General features: G+C 43.0%; 1 protein-coding gene across 1 annotated transcript; it reads left to right on the top strand.

The window, feature by feature from the left end:
- The first annotated feature begins 3,552 nt into the window (after positions 1-3,552).
- Slfn5 (schlafen family member 5) lies at positions 3,553-13,642 on the top strand. Its single transcript, XM_059269578.1, is given in 11 exon segments — positions 3,553-4,575; positions 5,732-5,857; positions 11,727-11,794; positions 11,796-11,936; positions 11,938-12,021; positions 12,023-12,127; positions 12,129-12,149; positions 12,151-12,366; positions 12,368-12,450; positions 12,621-13,033; positions 13,036-13,642. Coding segments are annotated over 11 exon segments (2,652 nt in total). The 5' UTR covers positions 3,553-3,575; the 3' UTR covers positions 13,431-13,642.
- The last annotated feature ends 8,265 nt before the right edge of the window (positions 13,643-21,907 follow it).

The raw sequence follows: 21,907 nt of genomic DNA on the forward strand, positions 1-21,907 counted from the left end.
TCTCTCTATCACCTTCTTTATCCAAATGTAAAACTGGGTTTCTTCCTTCTTTTCTTTCCTCCCTCCCTTCTTCCCACTCTTCCTCCCTTTCTTCGTTCCATCTTTCTCCTCACCCCCTTTCTTTGTTTAGATGGGGTCTAGCTATATATCTCAGCTCAGCCTAGAAATCCCACCTCTACTAAGCACCGGAGTTTCAGGTCACCAAGGTGGTCACCAAGCCCATCTTCCTGTTTTCTGGTGTTGTTTTGGTTTCTGGTGGTGACAAAGAGCAAATTTGGTCAGGGTCTCCCATGTTTAAGGTAAGTGCTGTGCCACACCCTACCTCCTGTTTTCTTGTTGCCTTTTGTATCTTCTGAATGTAATTTGGACATGAATTCTTCATCAGATACATAATTTGCAAATATGCTCTTTCAACCAAGTGCTTATATTTTCATTCTCAACAATATCTTCCAAGAAGGGAAATTCTTATAACTCAGTATACTGAGCTTTTCTCTTCTATTTTTAAAAAAGATTTAATTGTTTTGGGCTACAGAGGTAGCTCAGCAATTAAGAGCACTGGTTACTCTTCCAGAAGACTTTGATTCCTAGCTCCCACATGGTGGCTCGTCACCATCAGTAACTCCAATTTCAAGGATCTTACTCCCTCTTCTGGCCTCCACAGGTGCCAGGCACACACATGCATACATGTGGACCAAACACCCAGATACACAAAATAAAAATAAGCCAGGTTGTGGTGGCACATGCCTTTAATCCCAGCACTCTGGAGGCAGAGGCAGGCAGATCTCTGTGATTTCAAGGCCAGCCTGGTCTACAGAGCAAGTTCCAGGACAGCTGGAGCTGTTACACAGAGAAACTCCATCTCGAAAAACCAAAAACAAACAAACAAACAAACAAATAATTTTTAAAAAGGCTTATTTTAGTGTTGGAAAGATGGCTCAGTGGTTAAGAGCACTAATTGCTCTTCTGGAGGTCCTGAGTTTTATTCCCAGCAACTACGTGGTGGCTCACAACAATCTGTAATGAGATCTGGTGCCCTCTTCTGGCCTTCAAGGACACATGCAGGCAGAATTCTGTATACATAATAAATCTTTTTTTAAAAAAAGGCTTATGGCCGGGCGGTGGTGGCACACGCCTTTAATCCCAGCACTCGGGAGGCAGAGGCAGGCCAATCTCTGTGAGTTCGAGGCCAGCCTGGACTACCAAGTGAGTTCCAGGAAAGGCACAAAGCTACACAGAGAAACCCTGTCCCGAAAAACCAAAAAAAAAAAAAAAAAGAAAAAAAAAAGACTTATTTTATTTTATGTGTCTGGGTGCTTGACCTGTATGCACGCCTGTTCACCATGTGCATGCAGTGCCCTTGGAAGCCAGAAGAGGGTGTCAGATCCCCTGGAACTGGCGTTACAGACAGTTGTGAGCTACCACGTGGGCTCTTTCTATGTTAAACATTTAATGTCATTTATATGAAATGTCTGCCTAACCCAAGGGAAGGATATTGACAGAGAGAGAGAGAGAGAGAGAGAGAGAGAGAGAGAGAGAGAGAGAGAGAGAGAGAGAGAAACGATTTTGACCACACTCTGTAGCAACCAGACTACAACTCTGGATTGTTCAAAAGTTGGTTGACTAATAACTGACAACTTCCCTAATTTTGCCTCCACTTCCAACTCAGGAAGCCAAAAATGTTCTCCCAAATTGATCACGAAGGATGATCCATTTCTAGCAGCTGGCCTGTTTCCCCACTGGCAACAATCTCAGTCAGACCAGTCAGACCACACCCAAGCCTTCCTCTTGTTTTCACACACACACACACACACACACACACACACACACACACACACACACACACACCCGCCTGCCAATGAAAGTGATGGTGGCTGAATCCCTTGTTATAGAGAGCTCAGAACCAATACCATGTTCATCTTAATATCCACAGTTTCCTGGAGGGTCCAACAAGACACTGTCTCACCACTGGAGCCCATCTCAGCTCTGGATCCCAGCCTTTGGCCAGGGGAGTACCCACAGAGCCTCTTGCACATTGCAGGCAGGCGCTTGGTGATTCTGCACTGATGTGGCGAGCAAGAACCAACTCTGAATTCTTTTTCTTTGTACTGAGCGCGCAGCGATTTACTTGCAGTTTGGAACCTGAGTTTTGTTAGTGGTTCTCATTCTGCAGAGTCCTTGGTAGAGCCAGCTCATGCCTTTTTATCCCCTTCTCTTTTTCCTGCTGCTCATAACACAGATTTGCAGGGCAGAACTAGTCTTCCAGATCAATGAGTTTGCAGTTCTCTCAGAACTGGTGTCCATTTAGACAAAGAATCATAGGTCACTAATACAACCAGGTATGGTTCTCTATCAGTCTTGAGATTTTAGCTTTGATCCATAAAGTCATCTATCTGGTTTACAGCCTCTTGAGGGGACACAGATTGTTGAGTCTGGGGTCAAAGGTTGGAGACATGAGGTGCAGGTGGAGAGATACTTTTCATTCTTTCTGATGATTGACAGCTCTTCAGAGTGTCTAGATGCCCTGCTCATCTAGAAACACCTGCTTCTTACATGTATACTAAGTCACACATCTTCCTAAATGTCTATAGTCTACATCAAGCTGATGTCCTTGTTGTCCCAAATGCTCACTAATTTTCTTTATGATTTAGAGAACTCCAAATTCTGCCAGGTATAGCTGTAAGCATTCTGTTTCAACCTCCCTGATCAAATTTGCATTGCATGGATATTGTGTGTGTGTGTGTGTGTGTGTGTGTGCGCGCGCGCGCATACATGTGTGTGTACATGTATATGTGTGTGTGTGTGTAACTTTTATGACACAGTGGAAAACACCTGGATCAAAGGATTCAAAATGATGTGTTCAATAGCAACAATGATAAATTCCTAACAAAATCAGATTGGATTAAAAAATAATAATCTTAAAAATCCCCCAGTCTCAACCAGTGCAGAGAGGAAAAGAACCAGGAAAGACGATAACATTAGTATACAGCAGAGATTGTGTTTGGCCAAGGAGGCTTCTTATCTGGAACCCACAACTATCGTCAGAAAATTTCCTGGGTTTTGCAGATGACCTGAGAGACTTTACCACTCAGAGAACTTGACCAAAATAGTCTCCCAGATCACAGTGTAAACCCTGGCATGATGCTCAGTGAGTAGAGAGGTGCTTGCACATGGGCATGGCAACCTGAATTCCATCCCCAGACCTCACAAGATGGGAAAGAATTGACTCCTGAGGGTTGTCTTCTGACCTCCACATGCGTGTGCTGGTGACATGCACATTCTGTGACACACACACACACACACACACACACACACACACACACACACGCAAAGATTTAAAAAGAAAGCAAAATCAGGATGAGCAATGCCATTGCTGTGGCCATTTCTGTGGTGAAAATGGGCTTCCCACAGACTTAGCTTCTTCCATGAAGCTACCCTCAGGCTGTGTGGGAATAAAGGGCCAACTTCAGAAAGGCATCCTTACATTTGATTTCCCACCTTCTCATTCTCATCCTATCCTAATGGTTCGTTCTATCTTTCTGGCTTTCAGGAAACCATTTCAGCTAAAGGCTGAGAAGATGAGTTTCCTGGCAAATTTAGAATTGAGCTTTGCTGAATGTATCATAGATGGAGGAAAAGCCACCCTTGGAGTCAGGCAAAGGGCAGGAATGGACCCTGTACAGCGGATGAGACAGAATGAGGTCATCTCACAAGCAGTGTGTGCTCTGCTGAATTCCGGTGGGGGAGTGGTCAAGGTTGAGATTGAGAACGAAGACTATAATTATGAGTGTGATGGAGTGGGCCTGGATCTGCCGCCATTGTTCAGAAACCATTTAGAAGAGATGCTGCATGGGAAGCTCTTCCTAATATTTGTGAATTCGTGGAACGTGGCAGCCTCAGGCGTGCGGCTCGCCACCTTGTGTTCCAATTTGTACCACAGATGTGGAACATCTACGGAGGTCATGGATTCTCTAGAAGCTCTACTATTCTTTAGAAGAAGGGTCCAGGCTCTTGGGAATGTTGATGATCCCAACTCGTTAAATCCACAGGAATCTCCGGTTGATATTCAGATGACCTTAGCTTCTGCTTTATTTGGTGAACAGCAGCTTCAGTACCTGGAAAAACTCAACTTTACAGAGTCCCCACACGTTGTATTTCAAATGTTCTCGGTAGACCTTGTCCAGGGCATTAAAGAGAGACTCCCCAAGTGTGTTTCTGCACTTGCCAATTCTGAAGGGGGATATGTGTTTTTTGGTGTGCACGACGAGACCAGTCAAGTCATTGGATGTGAAAAGGAAAAAGTAAATCATTCCAGCTTGTTGGCTATGATTAATGGCTGTATCAGGAAGATGCCTGTCCATCACTTCTGTTCACAGGCCCATAAAGTGCAGTGTGACCTCAAATCCCTTGAAGTGTATGATAAGGGGGTCCTCCGTGGGTATGTCTGTGCAATCAAGGTGGACCGGTTCTGCTGCGCAGTGTTTGCCAAGGCGCCTGATTCCTGGGAGATGAAGGACACTCAGATGAAACAGCTAGCCATGAAGGACTGGGCAGCTTGGATGACAGAAACTGACTCAGGTCAGGGAACAAGACTGAAATGATAGAATGTTTGCTGGGGGGTTGGGGGTTGGGAGGGCAGAGAGAAAAGGGACATGTGTAATTCCTTGGTACTTGGGGAAAGAGATTAATTCCTATAGATGGCGGGTTACTGCCCTTCCCCCTGACTACTCATCTTGAATATTCTGTGTTCATCAATGGCAGTTCCATTAGAGGCTGGTGCAGGGGCAATCTGAACTAATTATTTCTATTCCACATCCTTTCTTTTCTTGTTGAATTTTTAGTCAGGGTAGCCTAGGCTGGCCTCAAACTCAAACCCTTCCTGCTGCAGCCTTCAAGAGTGTTGAATGACAGCTGTGAATCACCATGCCTGTCATAGGCTGCCTCATGCGCATGTTAAAACTTCTTCCTTTCTGATACCAGCTTGTATTTAATTATTCACACCACATTAATTTCGCTTCACATATATAGGTGTTTTGCCTGCGTGTACTGCAGTGCCTGTGGAGGCCAGAAGAGGGCATCAGATCCTCTGGAACTGTAGTTACAGATGGTTGTGAGCTGACATGTGGGTGCTGGAGACAGAATCTGGATCCTCTGGAAGAATAGCCAGTGCTCTTAACTGCTGAGCTATCTCCCAAACCATCTTATTATTATATTATTATAATTATAGCCAAATTATTCTTAATCTTTTCTTGGAGCTTTTCATGAACAAACCATAATTTCCCCATTTTCCTATTTCAGGACACAAGGTAGGATAACCATAAATGATAGACTAGAAAGCAGGGATGTGATAGGCATCTGCTTTGGAAAAAGAAAGATAAAATGAAAACAGATGAGAGAAAGCCAATGATAACTTCAAAAGTCACAAAATAAACAGAAGGGTCCATTTCAGAACTGCGTAGCGTTCTATACCACTGACCTTCACATCTTCTATTCACATATACTTAAAATAGTATTCTAAAAATATAAAACAATTTTATTTCAATGTGAGTAAATATTAAGGATTTGGAGAGGTGGCTTAGTGATTAAGAGCGTGGACAGCTCTTGCAGAGGACCTGGGTTTGACCTGTAATGGAAATGCAAATAGCTGCAGATCCCAGCTTTGAGTTTAACATGGCTCAGCTAAGAAGTGGGGTCTGCCTTCTGTATACTCAACTCTTGTTTCTTGCTTCCTCAGAGCTTTCCAGTTTTCCTCAGATGGTCATCTCGAGAAGTATGTTAGACACCACACCCCGCAGCAGGACTGTGTACAGACATAAGAATTTGAAATGTGTCGAAGAATTGCAGAAGGATTACTTCCCAGGTAATTATCATCTCTGGCTGCTTTGGGACATGTTTATTGTTCCTATATTTAGGGGGAAAAAAACCTTGATTCTTATGTCCATATAAAACTACTTATGGAAAGTTTAGAGAGGGGCTGGAGCTGGTCCTTAGCAGGTTTGGTTCCCAGCACCCATGTAGCTAAAGATTTCCTGCCTGACCCACATTCAGGACAAATCTCTATCACCTGCCAGTCCCACAGCCTCAGACCCGACCAAGTAAACACAGAGACTTATATTGGTTACAAACTGTATGGCCATGGCAGGCTTCTTGTTAACTGTTCTTACAGCTTAAATTAATCCATTTCCATTAATCTATACCTTGCCACATGGCTCGTGGCTTACCGGCATCTTCACATGCTGTTTCTCATCGTGGCGGCTGGCAGTGTCTCTCTGACTCAGCCTTCCACTTCCCAGCTTTATTCTCCTCCTTGTCCCGCCTACACTTCCTGCCTAGCCAATGGCCAATCAGTGTTTTATTTATTGACTAATTAGCAACATATTTGCCATACAGAACATCCCACAGCACTTCCCTCTTTTTTTTTTTTTCAAAAAGGAAGGTTTTAACCTTAACAAAGTAAAATTAAATATAATTTGGGAATTTGGGCGTAGTTTCTCTTACTACTTCCTGCTGGAGGGGGGCGCTGTATCTTATGGGGATTCAAAGAAAATTTTAGGATCATGGAGTAGTCTGTGAGGCTGTATCGTTTGAGCCAGTTGCCTTGAAACCATTCTGGATGTTGGATCATCTGGGCCATGGTGTCATCGGAGACCTTTCAGGGGGTCTTGGCTGGTCAAACCTGATGTATCTTAATCTGGAACAAATCCATAGCCTCTGGCTTTCTGTGGGAACAAAAGAGACTCTTTTCCAAAGCAACATACCCTTATATCCAAATTTTGAAGTCAAGATATCTTTAAAATATGCATATTGGTTTAACTCAGCTTCCTTTACAATCAAATATCTCTCTGCAGTTAAGAATCCCAAAGACAACCCAATCCAGATTCTCTGTGTAATATTCATCTTTACATGGCTTATTTTTTTATATTAATTTTACTGTCTCTTTAAAGACTTTATTTTTTAAAACTATGTATTTGTTTCTATAACTGTATATATCAACTTTTTTGTCTCTTTCAAGGCTACGTATCTTTTACACACATTGTAAACTATTACATCTGAATCTGTCTTATTGTGAATCTATTGCCTTAAATTGCAGCAGCTGTGGCTGCTGGCTCCGCCCACCTCAGCTTCCCAACATGGCGGTGGTAGTTTACCACCAGCTCTGGGAGCTATTGTGGGTCTATACTTTTATCCAAGCAGCATGTAGCCCAAAAACCTCTTTTTTTGTTTTGTACTAGTAAAGGCTAAATACACCACGCAGCTTAATTTGCCACTTGCAGAGGCCTCATTCCCGCCATATGGCGGCAGGTCGAGCACACATGCTAGGAACCCACCAGTAGCTCAAACCAGCAGCTGCCGCTCATTTGAGAGAGACAATTAGGAACTGTTTTTAGCTCCATTTTAGAATCTTTTTTTTTTTTCAGGTTTTAGGTGGAAACTCTTGCCACCACGTTAGACGCCATTTGTAGCTAAAGATTTCCTGCCTGACCCACATTCAGGACAAATCTCTATCACCTGCCAGTCCCACAGCCTCAGACCCGACCAAGTAAACACAGAGACTTATATTGGTTACAAACTGTATGGCCATGGCAGGCTTCTTGCTAACTATTCTTACAGCTTAAATTAATCCATTTCCATTAATCTATACCTTGCCACATGGCTCGTGGCTTACCGGCATCTTCACATGCTGTTTCTCATCGTGGCGGCTGGCAGTGTCTCTCTGACTCAGCCTTCCACTTCCCAGCTTTATTCTCCTCCTTGTCCCGCCTACACTTCCTGCCTAGCCAATGGCCAATCAGTGTTTTATTTATTGACTAATTAGCAACACATTTGCCATACAGAACATCCCACAGCACACCCACATGATGGCTTACAACCATTACCAGAACGGGTAAGTATATTGCAATACAGTTACAGAATGGAGCATTAGTAGTGCAAATGGGTTCATTAATTGCTATGTGAAAGCACAGGGCTGAGCATAAAGAATGTTCGGGCAGATCTTGTCAGGATCTTGTTCGTGGGTTTTCTTGATTCTTTCGTTGATTATAAAATGTTTCTAAACATTCCAGTGTTTCTAAACATGGATTTTTCTTAGTTTTAGTTATTTCACTATGAAACTTTCTTGCATACAGACAGGACGTAGAACAAAGGTATAATTTAATAAGCAATTGTACCATGAAACTTCTGTAACCATCACTTAAATAAAACAAGCAACTAGAACTCTGCAAACACTCTGCTGCTGTTTCTTTTCCAGATTCCCTTCTTTTGAAAAAAATTTTTCTTTCTTTCTTTCTTTCTTTCTTTCTTTCTTTCTTTCTTTCTTTCTTTCTTTCTCTTTTTCTTCTCTCTCTGTCTTTTTCTTTCTTTTTTTTTGGTTTTTCAAGACAGGGTTTTTCTGTGTAGTCCCTAGCTGCCCTGGAACTCGCTTTGTAGACCAGGCTTGTGTGGAATTCAGAATTAAAGACATGTGCCACAAATCCAGCACCTTTTTTATTTTAAACAGTATGATACACATTTTTCTATAAATAACTGACATGCTCTAAGGATATGTTCTGAGGAGTAATGATTGCTTATAAATTTAGATGAAGATTGCCAAAGAGTAATCCAAAATATATGCCCAGATTTATGTTCACCAATATTGTCTTACCATGGTGATTTTTCTCCTAGAGGATCTTAGAAGCATTTCATTGTATCAAAAAGAAAAGAGAAGAATCTTATATTATTTTGATGGCCAATATATGCAGTCAATGAGTTGATGTGGAAAGAAATGTCAATTTTACAACAGTAAATTTTCTCATAGTTTAACATGGATTGTCTGGTTGATCACACAAATCTTCTCTTACATTTGCTTAACAACCTACTATCATTTTATTAGCTCTGAAAAATAATATTGCTAATTAAACTATAAGATATGTGACTAGTGAAACAGTGAAGTACATTTGCAATCACTGAAATGTGGCATGTATCCCAGTCATTTCAAAGCTTTATAGCATTGTTCTTTCATATGCTGATATCTTCTTTAGAGTGGGTTCTTTTATGAGTGTAATTTCTGATGGTGACCTGCCCATTTGCAGGAAAAGCTTAGTTCTTACTTAATAAATTTATTAATACACAAAAAGGAAAGATAATTTTGAGTAACTTTTCCTATATTTATGAATTTTTTATTTCTTTAGTTCATTGGTTAATCATTCCAAACATAATGCTAAATTAAAATAATAGTAGAAAAAAATGCAATAGGACATTACTGGGTTCAGTCTAGCATCTTTCTTCCTTCCTTCCTTCCTTCCTTCCTTCCTTTCTTTCTTTCTTTCTTTCTTTCTTTCTTTCTTTCTCTCTCTCTCTTTTTCTTTCTTTCTTTCTTTCTTTCTTTCTTTCTTTCTTTCTTTCTTTCTTTCTTTCTTTCTTTCTTTCTTTCTTTCTTTCTTTCTTTCCTATGTATACAATGTTCTGCCTGCGTGTGTGCCTGCAGGCCAGAAGAGGGCACAAGATCTCATTATTGATGGTTGTGAGCCACCATGTGGTTGCTGGGAATTGAACTCAGGACCTCTAGAAGAACAGCCGGTGATCTTAACCTCTGAGCCATCTCTCCAGCCCCTCTAGCATTTTTCTTAGCCCAGACAAACTTTATTGGTGTGTCCAAGTTGTCTGTGTATCCGGTTTATGGTGCCAGCCATATGGCAAACTAAGCATCACCAAGATGTATCTATTGTTATGACAACCTCCCATTTTTCTTTAGAATCTGCATATTGCTCTATGTAAGTACTTTAAAAATTAATTGTTCAGGGGCTGGGAAAAATGGCTCAGCAGTTAAGAACATTTGTTGCTCTTGCAGGGCCCCCCTAGTTTGATTCCCAGCACTCACATGATGGCTAACAAATATTTGAAACTATACAGTTGCAGGAGATCAGACGCCACCTTCTGGCTTCTGCAGTAACTGTACACATACAGTACACAGACATTCATCCAGACAAAACCCCATGTACATAAAAAAACCCCACAAATCTTTTAAAAAAAAAAGAAAAAAATTGTTCAAAATTCAAAAATCACTTGGAGAATCTATTGTCCATTCAATCAAACACAGAAATATGGACTCATCTTTGGTTCTGCTTTGTACCTTGAATTAGAAACACAGATTTTGGTTTTATTTTGATTTTTTTTGGTTTTGTTTCTGTCTTTGTTTTGAGACAGGGTCTCACTATGTAGTCCTGGCTGTCTTGGAATTCACTATGTAGATCAGACTGGCCTTGAACTCACAGAGACCCACTTGCCTCTGCCTTTCAAGTGTGAATTTGATTTTTTTGAAGAGTATTCATAGTTTGAGTTAGATTCCAATCAGGGTTTTTAACCCTCTAAAATTTTAAGAGACTCATATATATATTATACCCAATAGGTATACATCATTTATCAATAGTATACATCCAAATAGTCTTTATAAGTGTCTTGCATCTTTATATATACTCATACATATAACACATAAAAATCTTTTTAAAGACTTTTAAACATCAACATTAACCTACATGAGGCAGACATTTCTCTTGTATAGTTGTGGATGTTATCACACCCATAGTTTTGTGTGCCCACCATCACAGTCAACATACAAAACAGTTCCATCATTCACAAAGGAAGTCTCCCTCGTGCTGCCTCTCCTGTAGTCAAACTGCCCTAACTCATAACCTGTGGCAGGTATTGATCTGCTCCCCGAACCAGCCAGCATGTGGCTTTTGCCAAGTATCCAGGTGGCTCTTGAATGCTTTCCCTATGCCACCATCTCCCTTTCTTTGCCTCCCCACTTTTGGAAATACAAACTGTGTGGAGTTATCTGAATGGACTGTGGCGTTTGTTGCCTCTATATTTACACACACCTCTACTACAGTCTTACCGTGTGGCCTTGGTTGACCTATAACTCCACAGAGATCCACTTGCCTCTGCCTCCTGAGTCCTGCCTGGTATTAAAGATAAGTGCCCAAACTCCCAGCTCATGCTTCTCCTTTTATTATTTCTCTGTTCTCACATGCTTTCTCTGGCTAACTAGATGGCACCCTCTGAGGCTCAGTTGAGCTGTCTCCTTTCCATAAAGACTTGCAACTGTCTTTTTTTGCTAAGCTGTATTTTTCCACTAATATTCACACAGTTCTAGAGAGGCTCTTTCTTGCTGCCTTTGCTAATTTGTATTCAGAGTTGTCTGGGTCTATGGCAACTGTTAATGGGCTTCTCCAGACACAGGATTGCTTATCTTTTTGTTACTAACATAAAACTGATCCTTGACACATGGTAGCGCCCAAAGGTTGGCAGGATCTACATCATGTAATGGTGAAGTAGAGTACGGTAGAAGAGACCAATTGTTAGATACTTATTTATTAATTTATTTAATGGTTTACTTAAAGTGCTGTTTGTACTCCTTGCTTGCCAAGGGTGACTTTGCTTGCTACCTGAAACAGAGTGACCTGGAGAATAGCTGAAACAATGGGTCATGGCCCTTAAAATCCTGCTGACTGCCCTGTACCCTTCTGTAAAATATTGCTTGCTTGCCCATTCTACCTCGTAGTTTTAGAGTATAAAATGCAAGTACGAACTGGACCTGGGATTTGAAGGCTTTCAGGAATTCTCCCGGTGACATCGCCTCTCTTCACTCTGATTGGTGTCAGAGTGGTTACTCCAGAAAGATTCCCACAGTCATGGTGATTATTAGCTTGTCCTATGAGTCTCTAATTCATTTGGATTCTTTTCTTGTCTAGTGCAACCCGACAGGATTACATATACCCCAGAGAGCATCTACAAGGACCTCGTCTCAGAACACAAAGGACCTACGAAACTTAATAAATACGGAAATGCGCTCTTTCTCTCAAGGGACACTGATTTTCTCCCACAGCTGGGCTGTGGACCTGGGTCTTCCAAGGAAGCAGGGTGTCATCTGCGATGCGCTTCTAATTTCCCCAAATAATGTTCCCAATCCTGTACACCATTTGCAACAAGTGTGATCTGGGATACAGGTGGTATTCTATGACAGTTGCCCGTACCCTGAAGCAGAGGCTTGGTGAACATGGGTGGATACCCTGGGAGATTAGGTATCATTCCCTTGGTCTGCCAGCTGGGTCCTGATCAAAGAGTAAGGACTAGTTTAGAAATGCCCATTTACCCCCGAATCCTACAACTTCACAAACCGTGCAGCAGATGGAAGCTCTGTTGCAATCCCTTGTGATCGTCTTGTTTGGGTTCAGATCCTGCTTAAACTGGAGAGTTAAACTCTGAGGTGGTGACCTTACTCACGGACCCAACAGTATCAGTTGCTTTTAAAAGGATCTTTGCAAGAGCAGGGAGCTGTTTGTTCATGGCTCTCCCGGATCAGGGAAGACCACTCTCGCTCTCAGGATCATGGAGGAAGATTAGGAATGTGTTCAGCTGTCCAGTTGGCAACATTCTCTACATCTGTGAGAATCAGTCTTTGAAGAGGTTTGTGAGGTATGCAGTCTGAGTCCATTCATTTCTTTCTGCTGGACAGTTTTAGCGGGTGTGGCTTTCACGGGCTAAGCTCTGGATTATAGTAACTGTGTTCAAGGACTGTAACTATAGGTTGGGTTGACTTGCTTGGCTTGGATGAAGAAACCTAACTGTTTTTCTTACACTTTCAGCAAGAGAAACATCTGCAAGGCAGTGACACGGAAAACCTTCATGAAAAACACCTTTGCTAACATTCAACACATCGTCGTGGATGAAGCTCAGAATTTCCGAACCGAAGATGGGGACTGGTACATGAAGGCAAAATCCATCATCCAGCGAAGGAGAGATGATCCAGGAGTTCTCTATGTTTTTCTGGATTACTTTCAGACCAACCACTTGTGTTGCAGTGGTCTCCCTGACCTCCAGCAACAGAAGCCAGTACTGAAGCTCACCAGGATGCTCCGCAATGGAGACAACATAGTCAACTACCTACTAGATATAATGCAGCAAATCAGTGTTAATCCTCCCCCGAATGTGCCCCAGGAGGCCCTGAAGATGAACCAAGAACTTGAATGGGCTTCAGGTGTCACAGGCACTTTAGAGATAAGGATGACTTGAATTTGGAGCGGATGGCAAACTTCGTAGCAGAGAAGTGCCAGCGTCTCTGGAGGTCTGGCTATTACCCCAGGGATGTTGCTGTTCTTTTCAACAAAAGCAGAGATATAGAAAAGTGTAAAGAAAAGATTCTTCTAGCATTGAGGAGGAGGAGCGTGTCTCAGTTCAGTGGGGAATCCAGTTTTGTAGTGCAGGTCAGGGAGGAGTTGGATGCTCTGGGTAATCACGTCACATTGACTAGTGTCCACCAATTTTCAGGCATGGAAAGAAGCATAGTGTTTGGGATCATTCCAGTGGGATCTGAGACAGCCATTTTCTGCAATCTGTTGCTCTGTCTGGCTTCCAGGGCAAGAACCCATCTCTATATTATAAAGGTTTCACTTTGATAGGAAGATACCAATTTTCAATTAGGTAGAGTTGGTCTCTAGATGAATTTGAAACTCTTTGATCTAAACATTTAAATACCAAAATACTTAATATACAGTCACCTGCGAAGTCATGTACTCTTTTCAATGCTAGGGGCAAGTACAAGTGTGAAGAATTCAGACAGTAGTAAGAGACATCAGGGTAATTAGCTGGCACTGAGATCTCTCTCTCTCTCTCTCTCTCTCTCTCTCTCTCTCTCATGTGTGTGTGTGTGTGTGTGTGTGTGTGTGTGAGAGAGAGAGAGAGAGAGAGAGAGAGAGAGAGAGAGAGAGAATGAGAGAGAGAGAGAGAGAGAGAGAGAGAGAGAGAGAGAGAGAGAGAGAGAGAGAGAGATGGAAGGCTTTGTGGTGCACCCCTTTAATCCCAGCACTCAGGAGGCAGAGGCAGGTAGATCTCTGTGAGTTCCAGGCCAGCTTGGTCTACAAAGTGAGCTTCAGGACAGTCAGGACTCTGTAGAGAGACCCTATCTTTAAAAAAAAAGAAGAAGAGAGAAAAAAAAGAAGAAAGAAAATATTGACTAATTAAAAGCATTGTAGAAAAATTGACAAAAAACTTGGGATGGGGTGCACACCTTTAATCCCAGCACCTGGGAGGCAAAGGCAGGAGGATCTCTGAGTTTGATCTCTGAGTTTGGTCTACAGAGTGAGTTCTAGGACAGTCAGGGCTACACAGAGAAACCCTGTCTTGAGAAACAAACAACAACAATAACAATAACAAAAAGACAAAGGGCTAAGAAACAGTATGCTGGGAAAATGCTGGCAGCAAATGTCATAAATAGTTTTTTTTCCTCTCTAAAGTTCCTATGCATGGTGGTTTAATCCCAGCACTGAGGAGGCAGAGACAGGTGGATCTCTGCGAGCTTGAGGTCAGCCTGGTTAATAGAGTGAGCTCCAGGCCAGACAGGGTGGCAGAGTGAGACCTGGGTTCAAAATTTTTTTTCTGGACATTAAAAGAAAATTTCCAAGATCAAAAGAAAGTTGGACAAACAATGTGATGGGTGGAAGGTCACAGGAGTTCAAACAGTTCCTACACATGGTGTCATTACCGATGGTGGCAGGAGTGTGACATAACCAGCATGTGTGATGGATGACATGCCGTTTGGTGGGAAATCTGCCGGGTGTCTACCTCCTTCCAGAAGGATCTAGCAATGGCCATGAAAAGCTTGAGTGCTTACACAGTTTTAGCTTGGGATTCATCTCTAAGGAACTTATTCTACACAGACAACTTGTACGTGTGCAAAAGGCTTCTTGATGGAAGTGTAGAGCTTTGCTTCCAGTAGCAGAATGCAGAATAATAGTAAATATCTATTCAAGTGGATCAAAGGGAGTAATTTGCAGAATGTTACAACATCCATCATACCACGAAGCCATAAAAAGTGAGATCTTCATCGTATCTATGTGGGGGCCATCTCTAAGATGTTTTGTGTTGTGAACAAAGCATCATCCAAAAGCAATGTCTATCCTATGCCTCTGGAGTTGACACATGTGCTTATAGACACATTAAGGATTTCTGGAGATGCTCCTTAAAATCGGTAGCAGTATTTGACTCTGGGGAAGGGAAAATTGATGCTGAAGGGAGTATACAGCTTTTGGTTTTTAGAACTCTAGATTCTGTACCATGTAATACTTGATGGGATCTTACCTGGCATGTGTTTTTACTTATGAATGTAATGGCTTTATGAATTACTTTCTCAGTTTTTATCAACCTGTATCCTGGATAAACATTTCATAATCATAGTGAATATTGATGTATAGTGAATGGGGGGATTTGAAAACTACACAACATAATAGATTTTTTTTTTTTTACCACATAAGATTTAGAAATGCCAACTCATTGTTGGATTTGCTTCAAGCTTTTTTTAAAAAAAAATATTGCAACTAAAATGGAATTTTTTTCTTTTGCATCTTATTGCTCTATTTTTCCTTCCCTCAAGGACAACAACAATCAGGTCTTCAGGACATTTGTTAGTGTTTCACACACACACACACACACACACACACACACACACACACACACACACACACACAGGTGATGGCATCAGACCACATTAGCCATTAGGAAGAAGGTGGAAGGCAAGACATTAGGAATCCAAATGACTGGCATTTGATTTCTCTAGCAACAACAGTAACTATAAAGACAGTAGAGGGCTGGGGAAATTGCTCAGACAGCGGAGTGCTTGCCATGCGGAGTTCAAACCCCAGAAACCGTGTAAAAAGAAGTGGAGTGCGGTGATGTATACACAATCCCAGCACTGGGGAAGTGGATTCAGGTTCCTGCCCTATTTGAGCTTCCGCGCCGACTTTCCCCAGTGATGGGCCAGTACCTGGAAGTGTAAGCAAAATAAACCCTCTCCTCCCCAACTTGCTTTTGGTCATGGTGTCATAGCAGTTAAAACCCTAACAGTGTGCTTGACTCACCAGCCCTGGTACTGTCTGCTCTTCGTGCAACTAGCCCAGCTCACTCTTTTCTTGATTAAAGGCCACAGGCATAGACAAATAAAGGAACCCAGACAGGGCTTTATTGGGGTCTCTGCTGTAACACAGGAGGGCAATGCCCAGGATCAAGGTTTCCTGGACTTGGACATGCTGATAATGGGGGGCGGGGGGGGGCACTGCTTAGACAACCCTCTATGGTGGCTGTCCTAGAGTCTCTTTAGGCTGCTGTCATCACGGTGGCCTTGCTCTGAAACAGATGAGGTGGTTTCTGCAGGAGCTATGCAAGGACTACCATGGTTTCTGTGACCTTCTGGAAATTTCCTTGCAGCATGTGCTGCTGAAACCAAGCCTCTTCAGGCAGCTGTGGGCACTTAAGGAGCGGGAGCTGTCAGAAGAAGGAGTTGCCTGCCTGCCAGCATCTGTAGTTTCCACAAAAGTAAATGGTGTGGGATGCGAGATAGCCCAGCAGGTAGAGGCACTTGGCACTAACCCTGATAACTTGAGTTTGATCCCTGTGACCCGCACGGTGAAAAGAGAAAGCAGAGTCCACAATTGTCCTCTGACTTCCAATGAGTGCTTTGGCACACACGCCTCCCCGACACAATAAATACATACATATGATTTTTAAACATTAAACAGTCTGGGGTTGTGAGGATGACAGTAATGTTTCTGGGATCTGGCTTTTCTCTCCCTTACTTTAGGTTGTTTCAACAAGGTTTCCTTCTGCTGTGGGATGTCTTTCTGTATGCTGTTGCTCTGATGGGTTGATAAATAAAGCTGCATTGGCCTATGGCAGGTTAGGCGGTACATTCAAACTGAAGACAGGAGGAATAAGGGTGGTGTCGAGATGCCATCCTGCTGCCCAAGGAGCAACAAGATGCCAGCAGACTGGTATTGCCTCGGCCATGTGGCAACACATAGATTAGTCGGAATGGGTTGAGTTAAGTTATGAGAGCTAGGCTGTAAGAAGCTGACCCACAGGCCATACAGTCTGTAAGTAATATAAGCCTCTGTGTGTTTACTTGGGACCAAGCAGCTTCAAGATGCAGGTGGGAGAGATTAGTCCTGACTGAGGGACTGGATAGGACCAGAGAAACTCACGGCTACGTCCTTCACTCACAGTTTCAGTTGTTTAAAAGAGAGATTCGTTAGTCTTTGCAACAGAGATCTGCCAGCTCCCTAAGAAACCCGGGACAAGGCTCAGTCAGTATCTATGGCTCCTCCCAGCACTTTCCACCCTGCCCCCTACCTTAACCCTCTCTAGCCCATAGGCTTTGCTTCTCTTTGCCCAGCTTCTTATTTCTCTATTAACCCTGCCATTTCAGCCATGCACCCCTTTCTTGGTCTGCCCGTCCTCTCTCTTCCGACGCCTCTCTCCCTCTCTCATTCCTCCCCCGCTTTCCTCTCGTGGCCTGCTTCAGTCTGGAGCCTTCCAGATGCCTCTGGCTGTACTCTCCCTCATATCCACAATAAAAACCTTTTCCTCAACAAAACCTAGCAGCAGCCATGTCCTCATTTTTCTTCAAGATCTAAGTAACATTAAATACTTTTTTTCCCCACTGTGGACTTTATCCAGTATTTAACTCCTAGCCAAATGCCTTTGTAGAGAGATAGAATATCCCCATTGGGGAAGGTCAAACTTCCCCAGTCTGTCCCAGAGAGACACACTGGGCAAGGTTCCAAGACTGGGGCAATTGTGTAGTTTCGCTGGATCAGAGACAACAATTTCTCTGCTATTTCTTGTTATATAAGAGGTGGTGACCCCCCCTTCTGTAAAACAGTCTTTAAATTAAATTAATTTAAAGTTAAAGCAAAATGCACAAAGATTCAAATCAAAAGTGCTAAGAGTTCGTAGGGCCACCCTGCCTCTCCTCTCCCCATTTTGGCAAAATAACTTAACACTGTAACTGACAGAATGCTGGGAGTTCAAATCCTGGTGATGGCAGAGCACAATCTGTTGGGTCCGGGGACTCGCAATAATGGGGGACAGACCACCAAAGTCTATTAAACCAGAAGCATACTTTATTCAAAAAAAAAGAAAGAAAGTAAAATAAGAGTCATTTCCACAACAAGGTTCTTCTCAAACAGAAGTGGTTCAGGGGTCCTGTGGCCACTCATGTAGGGGTGGGTCTGTCTTGGTTACTTTCCATTGCTGTGACAGAACACCATGACCAAGAAAAACTATTTAAAAAAAAAACATTTAATTTGGGGGCTCACAGTTGTTGGTTTATTCGCAGTGCTCTTACCCTGCGAGGAAACATCACGAAACACGACAGAATCCACTAACAAGAGTTTTATTAAGATAAGGTAGAGGGACAGATGTGCACAGGTCTGTGGAAAGACACATGAGTGAAGTGCGGCCAGGGATCATGGCACCGGCTTATAAAGGCTGGGCCGCGCCTGCTCACACAGGCCCGTGTGGCTATTCCACGCATGCGCGTAGATCACATGGTTGCGCTGCGTGCTTTACACAACCACGCAAAGCCACAGGGTCCTGGTCATGCGTGACGTTTTGACCCAGAAATGACTAGGCGGAAGTGACTAGGTCCCGCCAAGCATGCGCGACCACGCCCATATCAACAGTTCCAGAGGGCTGGACTCTAAGGCCATCATGATGGAGAGCATGGCAGCAGGCAGGTGGGCATGAGTGACTGCTAAAGTTATTTTGAAGTTTAAACTACTGTGCTTAAGACATATATATATATATACATGACAAAAAACGCCTCTAGCCTGCAAGCCTCATGTTTTCACATATGCAAACAAGCGTGCTCACACCAATTGCACAACGTGTGTGCTGGATCACACATAGGCAGGAAGTCTGTCAGGATGTGTGCTTGTCCCTCATTGGAGGAGGGTGTGAGGTACATAGATGTGTGGATTTTGCCTCTATCAACTCCGGACGAATGTGCTTTGGGGCTATACTCTGGGAATCCCAGATGTGGATCTGGCCAGTATCCATGGACCTGGCCAGTATTTAATAAAGCTTGCTTCAAATTTGGCTTAAAAATTGTGGTAATAGTCTTATTCTTACCCAGTGGAATTAACACATGATACTGGAGCAATAGCTGAGAGCTTTGTGGGCTTTTTATTTCATTCATTCATTCATTCATCTGTCTGTCTGTCTATTTGAGACAGGCTTTGATGTGTAGCCCTGGCCATCCTGGAACTTGCTCTGTAGCCCAGGCTGGCCTTGAACTCAGAGATCTACCTGCCTCTGCCTCCTTAGTGCTGGGATTAAAAGCGTGCACCATCACCACCCAGCTTGGCATGGGCTTTTGAAACCTCAAAGCCCACCCCAGTGTGACACACCTTCAGCGCCACACTTCCTAATCTATCTTGAAGAGTTCCACCAGCTGCAAACCAGGCATTCAAATCTATGAACCTGTGAGGGCCATTCTCATTCAAGCCATCCCAGGGCCTGTTCCTGAGCATGCTCCGTTAAGGAGTACATACCGAAGGCATGCTTACTTTAAGGTCATAATTTAAAAAGAAAAGTAAGTTAGTCATACTTTGGAATGCATTTAGTTCAAAGTCCTGGATCACACATACTATATTAGTGTGATGGACAGGAATACTTCTGGGTTGTTCAACTAGAATCACCCAAAGTTTTGGCTGAAAAATAGATATATTATTGGTACAGGAGTCTGCCACAGCAACACCTTGTTACTTAAGGAACTTATGTCTGAGTTTATTCAGGCCTTAGCTGATCTCATTCGTATCTTATGTCCCAGTTATTGCCAGTTGGCATACTGACAGCCTGATGGTCAACCCAGGTCTCATTTGCCCTTGGCCAGGAGTGAGGGTTGGGATGTATGTACCTAAAAGTCCCCAAATGGCAGCAGGGTTGCCACTACCCCTACCCCAGGAATGTGAGTGTTTCTGGAGGGCCATCTCACAGCCCATCACTGCAGTAAAAGTGAGGTGCAGACACTCTGGGTTTGGAGCTGAAGCGTGGGGTGGGGGAGGAGTGCTGGCCCCTGGGTTTGGAGGGACTTTCCTTTGCCTCCTCCCTCTTCTCTGAGATTTTGGCTGAGAGCTCATTCTTTGGGAAGAAGGTTCCTTGGCTTCACTGTCACACTGGATTGGTCTGGGTCTGTAGGCAGTTCATGGAACGGAAACTGTAGCACCTGATGATGTGGGAGCCAGCTCCAGCTTCTCCTCTCCTTTCCTGCCAACCCCCGGGGAATCCAGGGCATCGCTTTATCTCTTATTTTGTTACATCCAAAGACAGACTCTCTCCAATTAACTAGATAGATGTCAAACAAAGAGGCCAAGGTCATTCCTAGGTAGTGGGTGATTGGTAAGAATGAGCCATTCTTGAGCTGCCCCACATAGACCCTGTAAAATATCTATTATTCCAACCATTCAAAGGTTTGCTGGGAACCTTGGAAAATGTCAGCCATATGGTGGTGGCCCACGCCATTAGCCCTAGCACCCAGGAGGCAGAGGTAGGTGGATCTCTGAGTTCGAGGCCAGCCTAGTCTACAGAGCAAGTTCCAAGACAGCCAGAGCTGTTACATAGAGAAACCCTGTTTCAACACTCCCCTCTCCCCAAAGAATTTAGTGAAATGACATAACCAGTGACTTTGAAAAGACCCCAGAAGCAGAGGTCTTTTCCTAGTAATAGGAAAAGAAAGTTCCCCTTTGGTTTCAACCTTCTGTGTAGCTTTTTCTGGAGAGTGTGACATGTAATACTAAGTTACATTTTTGTCTCTATTGAGATAATTGTCAGTTTTTTTCCTTTAACGAACCATGATGCAACGGATCATAATTGATATCCACATATTAAATTGAATCTTAAGATAAATGAATCTGTTACACTTGTGGGAGAAGAAAATTATGTGTAACACTCCTGAGACAAATGTTACATTATTTTAATACACCAGCTATACTGTTATGATGGTCAATATTGTTAACTTGTAGCCAAGTATTGGTACATGCCTTTAATCCTAGCATCCAAGAGATAGAGGCAGGTGAATCTCTGTGACTTTCAGGCCAGCCTGGTCTACAGAGCCAGTTCCAGGCCAGTCAGGGTGACATAGTGAGACCTTGTCTCAGAAAATAAGTAAGAAATATTGTCAATTTGTCAGAATCTAGAATCACCAGGAGACACATATCTGGGCATGTCTGTGAGGGGGTTTCTACATTTGGCTTACCGAAGTGGTCCAACTTAATTGTGGGTGGGGTAATTGCGTGGGCTGGGCATGAGCATTCATTTCTCTCTGCTTCCTCACTGTGGATACAATGGTATTAAGAGGTGATTTTTCCTTTAAAACATTTCATTTTAAATTTAATTCCATTAAAAGCTGCCTCATTTTCCTAAGTTAGAACCTCAAACTGTAATAAAAAAATACACCCTTTCTTAAATTGCTTTTTTGTTTTGTTTTGTTTGTTTGTTTGTTTGAGACAGGGTTTCTTTTGTGTAATAGCCTTGGCTGTACTGGAACTCGCTCTGTAGACCAGGCTGGACTCAAACTCACAGAGATCCGCCTGCCTCTGCTTCCCGAGTACTGGGATCAAAGGCGTGCGCCACCACACCCGGCCTGAAGTTGCTTCTTGTCTCAATTTGATCACAGCAAACAACTATCCACATGTAGAGAAGAATTCTGCACCCATTTTATTAGAACTGTTTACAGGTTTTCTACGGAAATGTTCTTGCAAATGAAGAGTGAATTTTTTTTCAATACTCTAGAATAATTGCATACAAATGGAATTACCTATTCCTATGCATTCTATAAGTCTAGAGGGACTATTTGAACCTAATGTTTTCCATTTGGTTTTAAAATTCCTTTGAAGGTCCACAGCTGGGGTTCCACACACTGGAATCCTGGTGCGATCCTACATTTCTGAAATGGAGAGCTAAGCAACTTGAACATTCCCTGACTAAGAATGAACAGGATGGCACCAATGCTTAGCCATCATTCTGCTGGCACACAAGTCCTCATGACAGCAGGGTTCTTCAAGGTAACCGGAAGGACTATATTCCAGATGAAATTATACCA

The sequence above is a fragment of the Peromyscus eremicus genome, chromosome 8a, assembly GCF_949786415.1.
Source record: "Peromyscus eremicus chromosome 8a, PerEre_H2_v1, whole genome shotgun sequence".
Lineage (NCBI taxonomy): Eukaryota > Metazoa > Chordata > Mammalia > Rodentia > Cricetidae > Peromyscus > Peromyscus eremicus.